The sequence below is a fragment of the Coregonus clupeaformis genome, unplaced genomic scaffold, assembly GCF_020615455.1.
Source record: "Coregonus clupeaformis isolate EN_2021a unplaced genomic scaffold, ASM2061545v1 scaf2735, whole genome shotgun sequence".
NCBI classification, from domain to species: domain Eukaryota; kingdom Metazoa; phylum Chordata; class Actinopteri; order Salmoniformes; family Salmonidae; genus Coregonus; species Coregonus clupeaformis.
Genome location: NW_025536189.1, coordinates 56479 through 65152, shown reverse-complemented (window position 1 = coordinate 65152; position 8674 = coordinate 56479). Strand labels below are relative to the sequence as shown.

General features: G+C 43.4%; 1 protein-coding gene across 1 annotated transcript; it reads left to right on the top strand.

Moving 5' to 3' along the window:
* Nucleotides 1–385: 385 nt before the first annotated feature.
* LOC123489086 (solute carrier family 12 member 1-like) lies at nt 386–8278 on the top strand (the record flags this gene model as incomplete). The annotated part of the gene is made up of 12 exons (XM_045219776.1): nt 386–485; nt 732–843; nt 971–1111; nt 2217–2323; nt 2847–2929; nt 3707–3832; nt 4365–4493; nt 4845–4956; nt 5365–5451; nt 5968–6103; nt 6941–7008; nt 7396–8278. Coding segments are annotated over 12 exons (1337 nt in total), but the record flags the coding sequence as incomplete, so codon positions are not given.
* Nucleotides 8279–8674: the final 396 nt, after the last annotated feature.

The following is an 8674-nucleotide window of genomic DNA, read 5'->3' as shown; positions in this document are numbered from 1 at the left end:
GTATTTTATACTGATAACAAGTTCAAACAGGTGCCATTAATACAGGTAACGAGTGGAGGACAGAGGAGCCTCTGAAAGAAGAAGTTACAGGTCTGTGAGAGCCAGAAATCTTGCTTGTTTGTAGGTGACCAAATACTTATTTTCCACCATAATTTGCAAATAAATTCATAAAAAATCCTACAATGGGATTTTCTGGATTTTTTTTCCTCAATTTGTCTGTCATAGTTGACGTGTACCTATGATGAAAATTACAGGCCTCTCTCATCTTTTTAAGTGGGAGAACTTGCACAATTGGTGGCTGACTAAATACTTTTTTTCCCCACTGTATGACATACATAGCATCTCTAAGTGCAGTGTTAACATCAGTGTGTTCTGTTGTCCTCAGACGTGAACTGGGGCTCGTCCACTCAGGCCGTGACGTTTGTCAGCGCGGTCAACAATGCTCTGTCACTGACCGGAGTAGAGGACCACATTAAGAACTTCAGGTGAGAGCCAACAGAGGCCACTAGTATTTCACCTCTTACTATATTGATGGATGGCATTGTTTACCGCGCTGACTAACTCTGTGTGAGGTTAGAGGTGAAATTAAAAGAAGGGGACAGAGACAATACTGTGAACACAAAACAATATTCTTAAACTGCTCTGCATTCTAACGTGAAAGTGTAGAATGTTAAGAAGACTAATCATAATGGGATTTAGCTAACTAACTGACTGCTATCCCCCTTCCTCAGACCTCAGTGTATAGTGCTGACAGGAGCACCTAAGAACAGACCAGCCCTCCTGGACCTGGCTCATTGCTTCACTAAGAACTACGGACTCTGTCTCACATGTGAAGTCTTTGTGGTAAGAGGACAGACATTTTATTTCAAAGTCACCAAGTTCTTCATCCTTCACACACACATATGCACATGCACCCACACACACACAGCACTATGATATAATATAATATCCCCCTCCTATCCCTCCCCAGGGCCCCAGAACAGAGACATTGACAGATGTGAACGCTGGAATGGAGAAGAACCAGATGTGGCTGAATAAGAAGAAGAGGAAAGCCTTCTACGCTGCCGTGGCCTGTGACTCCTTCAGACAGGGAACTGAGAACCTCCTGCAGGTACAGCTCCACATCTACTACCTGGACATATAATCACCTCTAATAGATACACATTTCAACGTAGAATTGTCTCCGATACACATATATGGGGTACACATGGGGTACGACTCTGTGGTAGCTAATGACTACTGCAGTTACCTACACATGGACTAGTCATCTGTAATAGATAACACCTCCATTATGATAGGAAGGTTTTCTATTGTGCTTTTATTATTGCCTCTTACATGAGTACAATAAATACATTTATGGAGATATCAGGCCTAATGGTCAAAACTGTTTTCTATATAATATCACTATTCAGCAGTTACCATGTCATGGTTCAAAGTGGTTCAAAGTTAACTAGACTACAGGACAGGTTGGGTTGGTTGTCTAAAATGTTGGGCTGAAAGTTACTCAATTTCCACATTTATGCCACAACAGGCTATGCTAGCTGAGATGAGACTTAGTGCTAAAGCATAAGAAACAAGAACAGTCTGGCAGCGAAGCGGCGTAGACTAGTCTTGACTAGTTTTACACTGTTTTTATACAGCTTTCCTCCCTTCAGCCCAGCCAGAACTGGTCTGATGTATTAGTTATGAGGCAGGGAGAAGACAGAGTTATGGTCCAGTTATGGTTGTCTTTATCACATGGAACAGAGATAAGACCGTGCAGCGTGGTCTGGGTGGTCCGGAGTGAATGGTGAATGAGATCCTGCAGACAAATACCTCTTCAGAGGTCAGGGAGGTTGATCAGGCTGTAAAACTAAGCACTTTATAGTATTGTTTACTAGGCTATTCTTAACTTCTGTGTTTTGGAATGTTACTTTTCATTATTAAAAGTGTGATTGCTGGAAAGTGGAAACACTTAATTTTTTAGAAGAAGGTTTCACACCTTTCTGAGTAGGATGCGGTCTTGGGGACAAATACATTACATATGTAAAATACTTCCAAATGTGACCTTGATTTAAGTTGACCAGCATGCAGGGTGGGTGGAGTTTGCAGTTTGGAGATTATTCCATTGGTTTTATTGTACCAGGCAGAAAAGCTATAAGTATTTTCCATGTTTTTGACCCAGGTCTGCTTGAATGCAAGTGTCTGCTATAACCTGTTGTCCCTCTCTGTCCTAGTCTTCAGGTCTGGGTCGTCTGAAACCCAACATTCTGATGATGGGCTTCAAGAAGGACTGGAGGACAGCAGACACAGCCGACGTACAGAGCTATGTAGGAGTACTGCAGTAAGTCACACTCATACACTGAGTGGAACACCTGCTCTTTCCATGACATAGACTGTCCAGGTGAATCCAGGTGAAAGCTATGATCCCTTATTGATGTCACCTGTTAAATCCACTTCAATCAGTGTAGATGAAGGGGAGGAGACAGGTTAAAGAATGATTTTTAAGCCTTGAAAGAATTGAGACATGGATTGTGTATGTGTGCCATACAGAGTGTGAATGGGCAAGACAAAATATGTAAGTGCCTTTGAACAGGGTATGGTAGTAGGTGCCAGGCGCACCGGTTTGTGTCAAGAACTGCAACGCTGCTGGGTTTTTAACGCTCAACAGTTTCCCATGTGTATCAAGAATGGTCCACCACCCAAAGGACATCCAGCCAACGTGCAATTCAATGTTTGGAAAGTGTTCCTAATGTTTGGTATACTCAGTGTACACACAAGCGCAGACACACTCACAAAATAAGCCAAGATTAGTGCTAACTGAGTGTTATTAAAGTGTGTGTTCTGTGCCGGGTGTGTGTTTTTAGCGATGCATTTGACTTTGAGTACGGAACCGTGGTACTAAGGATGAACCAGGGACTGGACATCTCACATATCATAAAGGCTCAAGGTGAGTACACACACACACACACACACACACACACACACACACACACACACACACACACACACACACACACACACACACACACACACACACACACACACACACCACTGTATGAAACAGAAGCAGTCAGGATACTCATGGTTTGTTGTGTGGCTGGTTTCATATAACAACCCCAATCATACAATGACTATTGATAACATTGACAACATTGATAAAGTTGATAAGGTGAGCTCTTTGGTTCATAGATCAGAGGCAGTAGCTGAAGGTCATATCTAATCAGCTCCTAGCAATAACATCTACTGAATAAGCTGTTATCAACAGAGCCACTGCAGGGCTATGGGCCCTGGTCAAAGGTAGTGCACTATATAGGGAATAGGGTGCATTTGGGACACAACCCAGGAGTCATAGATACACTAATCTAATTGTCACTTCTGTTCTGGAGAGATACAGAGTGTGCAGGCTTTAGTTCCAGCCTAGCACTAACACACCTTATTCAACCACTCCAGGGCTTGGTGATTAGTTGATGGATGTGTTAGTGCAGGGTTAGAACAAACATGTGGACTGTGTGGTGGACCCCCAGGAGAGGGTTGGGAAACAGTGGGCTAATGTGAGGGAGATGGGTCATATTCACTAGGGACAAAACTGGAGAAAATGGACTGAAACAATGAGGGACTACCTAAACTTAATGTATCTTTTTCCATTGCAAAACACTTTGCTATGGCTACGGTGTGCACTAATGATTAGTACCCTGTTGTAACGTGTCTCTCTACCGCCCCCCAGAGGAGATGGAGAGAGAGGCCCAGGAGCAGAAGGATCTGGAGAAAGAAGAGCTGGCTGAGGAGAATAAGGGGAAATCCATCTTCAGGAAGTCACGGAAGTTATCTACACAAGGCCTCACTTCGAGAGGTACCAGATCACACACACACACAAGGGCGTGTACCAACATACACGCACACACACACACGCAGTGTTCTAAAAGCCCCAAAATAGTTTTCTGCCATCAGACCAAAGAGTTCATTCATCTAACAAATGAAACCAACATCTATTTCAGGAAACTGTTTTGTTTTCTGTTCAGAGAGAACCATCCTGTCACAATCACAATACAATCTAATCAGCTGTTCTCTTTAAAGGTGTAATCCAATAACACACTCACTGTCATTGGCCTCTGGAACAAAGAGTACAGTTCTTCAGATGTGGAACATTTAGACCTACTGTTGTTACAGAAATCACAACCTGACAGCCTCTCCATCTCCCTGTCACACTGGGTTCTGTTTCTAACAGACAGACACACACAGACAGACAGAGTGAGAGTGAGAGTGAGAGTGAGAGTGAGAGTGAGAGAGAGAGCTGAGCGTACCTGGTTGTACATTACTATTCCTGTATTATTAAACACATTGTTACTGTTTTTCTCTTTTATTTTCTCACCCCCCTCCCCCAGCATCCGTGAAGACCCCGCAGTCTCCCCAAGCAGTGGTGGTGAATGAAAGGCTGGTGTCCACCAGCACTCAGTTCCAGAGGAAACAGGGCAAAGGAACCATCGACGTTTGGTGGATGTTTGATGACGGAGGTAGGGGACCTTTCTTTATAGCAAGCAAGTTTATTTATATAGCACAATTCATACATCAAAGCAATTCAATGTGCTTTACAAAGATGTTTATCAAAAATAATGAAAACATCATAATAATAAATAAATACATAAATAAAAAAAGGATTAAAAATTAAAAATGGGATAAAAACATAGGAAGTGACACATTATATACCACAGCATGTCTATATCACTCTCTTCATTATATACCACTCTCTCGCTGTCTGTCTGTCTGTCTATCTAACTTTTTGTCTGTCTGTCTCTCTCTCAATTCAATGTATACTCTCTCCCTCCCTCTCCCTCCCTCCATCCCTCCCTCCCACTCACTCTCAGGTCTAACCCTACTGCTGCCCTACATTCTGACCACCCGTAAGAAGTTCAAGGACTGTAAGATGAGGATCTTCATCGCTGGCCAGCAGGGACGCACCGAGCAGGACAGACACGAGTATGTATGATCAATTTCAATCATTTATGAATAGAGGGAGATCTGTAAATCAAATCAATTTTATTTGTCACATACACGTGTTTAGCAGATGTTATTGCGGGTGTAGCGAAATGCTTGTGCTTCTAGCTCCGACAGTGCAGTAATATCTAACAATTTCACAACCTATACCCAATACACACAAATACAGTCTAATCATCAACAACCACCAGCCTGGTCCCAGATCTGTTTGTACTCGTCACTACTCCATTGCTGCCATTGTTATGCCAAACATTTCAATTTCATAAGGAGTTGGCAAGAGAGCAGAAACAGACTGGCTGAACAAGCACATCTTTGGAAATAAGCCATGTTATATAGCAGTGCATAGCAGTGGTGATCAGTGTGTGACTCTCTGTGTGTCTGTGTTTATAGGATGAAGTCTCTGCTGGAGAAGTTCAGGATCAAATATGCAGACATCCACGTCATCGATGACATCACCCAAAACCCCAACACTAGCAGGTAATATATACACGCACACACACAGAGAGACAACCCTGGGGAGATGTGATTGCTCACACACACACACACACACACACACACACACACTGTCGCTCACATGCTGTGGCGGGAGAGATTCCAGACATTCCGTTCTGTAGCCGTGAGCTCACTCCCGGCTGACCAACCACACGTCAGGGATGTGATCAGCAGTCAGCCCAAAGCAACACCAGTCAGGAAAAGGATAAAGGCTCTATTATAGTGAGACAGTTAATGACAATATAAAACAGACGCACAACTTTGTCTCATTCAGTATTTACACAAGAAAATACAACTCACATGAATGAATATATCATGGCTAATCATCCCCAGCTTCAAACTGGTCCATCTCTGGTGACAGAGTAGCCGATTTAGTTCTGGGTGCCAAGATTAATGATAACATGCACAAGTAAGACATAATATTCCTGATATCTGAAGTCAAAGTATCAGTGATTAATACCTGATTAATCCTGCTAACTGCTGTCTGTGTTCGTCCCCCAGCTGGAAGATGTTTGAGGACATGATCGAGCCGTTCCGTCTTCACGAGGGGTCAAAGAGCACCACTCTGGCCGAGGCTCTGAGGAAAGACAACCCCTGGAAGATCTCTGACGCCGAGCTGGACACCTTCGAGGAAAAGGTGGAGTCTAGAGACAGACCAGTGACTGCTCACCACAGAGACTTGTAGAGACAGACCAGTGACTGCTCACCACAGAGACTTGTAGAGACAGACCAGTGACTGCTCACCACAGAAACTTGTAGAGACAGACCACTGCTCAGTGCTCACCACAGAGACTAGTAGAGACAGACCACTGCTCAGTGCTCACCACAGAGACTAGTAGAGACAGACCACTGTTCAGTGCTCACCACAGAGACTTGTAGATACAGACCACTGCTCAGTGCTCACCACAGAGACTAGTAGAGACAGACCACTGCTCAGTGCTCACCACAGAGACTAGTAGAGACAGACCACTGTTCAGTGCTCACCACAGAGACTTGTAGATACAGACCACTGCTCAGTGCTCACCACAGAGACCAGGACCAATAACTTCTACTGATTATCAACCACATACTGTGCTCATTGCAGTACAACATGAATGAACATGCTCAATCAGTGCTTGACTTAGGCAGGAGCTTACCGGAGATGAGTACCAGCACCTCAAATGTTCCACTTCTTTAACTTTTTTTCCACTTATAGAATATTAGCTCAAAAGTATTTTTGGAGCTCCTGCACCTAAATATAAACAGTACCGGCACCCAAAATGAGTACCAGAACCTATTTCAGTCCAAGTCAAGCACTGTGCTCAACTTTATCTTCTTGTAGTTCAATTTAATGTATTCATCTGGATGATAGAATCCAACAGTCCCATGATGCAGTAGCAACAGAAGTAGACAGCTGTGTTTTCACTGTAGCCTTTAGTGGTTGGTTGTCATACCAACCATGTGACCCACCACCACTGTGTCCTCTCCCCTCCAGACCAACCTCCAGGTCAGGCTGAATGAACTACTGCAGGAGAACTCCCGAGCTGCCAACCTCATCATAGTGTAAGTACAGTATACTGTAGAGTTTATCCTGGTCAAGTCACCATGTGTTCAGGAAAAACTCTAGGCCCTAATTATAAGAGATACCAACAAGAGCCTTATCATCATCTATCAATCTCTCTGTAAAACATTTATAAATATGATAGTCCAATCCGTCAGAGAACTATGAAGCTAACTGAGGTATATAACAATAATAATAATAATAATAATAATAATTTGGTTGGTGCTTATATCTGTCCTGTTTCAACTGTGTATTAGACGCATGTGTGAAATGCCTGTTATTTGTTTTGCATATCCCTGAGACACCCACGGCCATATAGTGGTGACCCTGCTGCTAACATCCAGCTGTTTAGACAACTTAGGTTTAATACTGTATTTCCCACTTTGCAGGAGTATGCCTATCGCCCGTCTAGGCTCAGTCTCTGACCACCTCTACATGGCCTGGTTGGACATCCTCACCAAGAACCTCCCTCCCACCATATTGATCAGAGGCAACCACAAGAGCGTCCTCACCTTCTACTCATAGACCAACCCTCTCAGCAGTCACTAGATGGCCATGCCACAAGGGACAACCATGGCACTGTCATCACTATCCACGAGTTAGTTGCTATTAGTTTCAATTAAAAGGTTATGGTTAGGGATAAGGTTATGGGAAAGGTTGAAGTTTCGAAAGTGATGCACTTCCGTCTTTTCTAGCATGACCACAAAGTGACGATGCAAAACACAGACATATGGACACACGGACAGGAAACTGCCTGGGATGGGTCAGTTACACTGCCAGTGTCTATGCTGCACTCTGTTGGAATTGTACATGTGGTGCATAATTGGGGGTCCAAACCCCGAATCGGGCTGGAACACTCGTACTATTATATTTGAGTCATGTAACAGAAGCTCTTATCCAGAACAACTTACAGTTAGTGTTATTGTCAGGGATATTATTATTCTGACATATTATTATTATTCCAATTTTAAGAGAGCTATAGCTCTTAAATAGTTAGACCTACAGAGACCAAACTTGGTGGGATGTTGTAAATTGGTGGCCCAATACATCTGGTAAATCTTTGGTATATGACACAGAGTACAAGGACCGGGATGTTAGATAAACAGACTGGTCCCAGGCTAGTTGGAGCCCCCGGCTGGCTATGCATCTCAATACTGTATACTTTTTCCTTAAGTGTACGCTTGTCCACTACCCACATAGTGGTCCTCTGTAGCTCAGTTGGTAGAGCATGGTGCTTGCAATGCCAGGATAGTGGGTTCGATACCCGGGATCACCCATACGTAAAACATTTTTGGCACGTATGACTGTAAGTTGCTTTAGATAAAAGTGTCTGCTAAATGGCATAAATTATATTATGAGATTGGTGTAAGAGCAAGAGATTGAGTCAAGACCGGAACCTGTAATTCATACATACAGGCATGCTCTTCCATAGTTTTCTGCCATGAGGCCAGCATGGGTTAGTGCCTTCGTCTTGTAATACATACATGCCAACCCATGGCGGCCCAGGTTCAAATCCCACTGCTGCTTTCAGACAGACATCCCTAGGCAATGTGGTATTGTTGTAGCTGAATTTGATGACTTAAATAAGGGCGAAATATTTGAGAAAGGGTCAAAAGGCTTGGGCCCGGGTCATTGCTACTAGCCTATATGTATAATTATTCTTCTTTT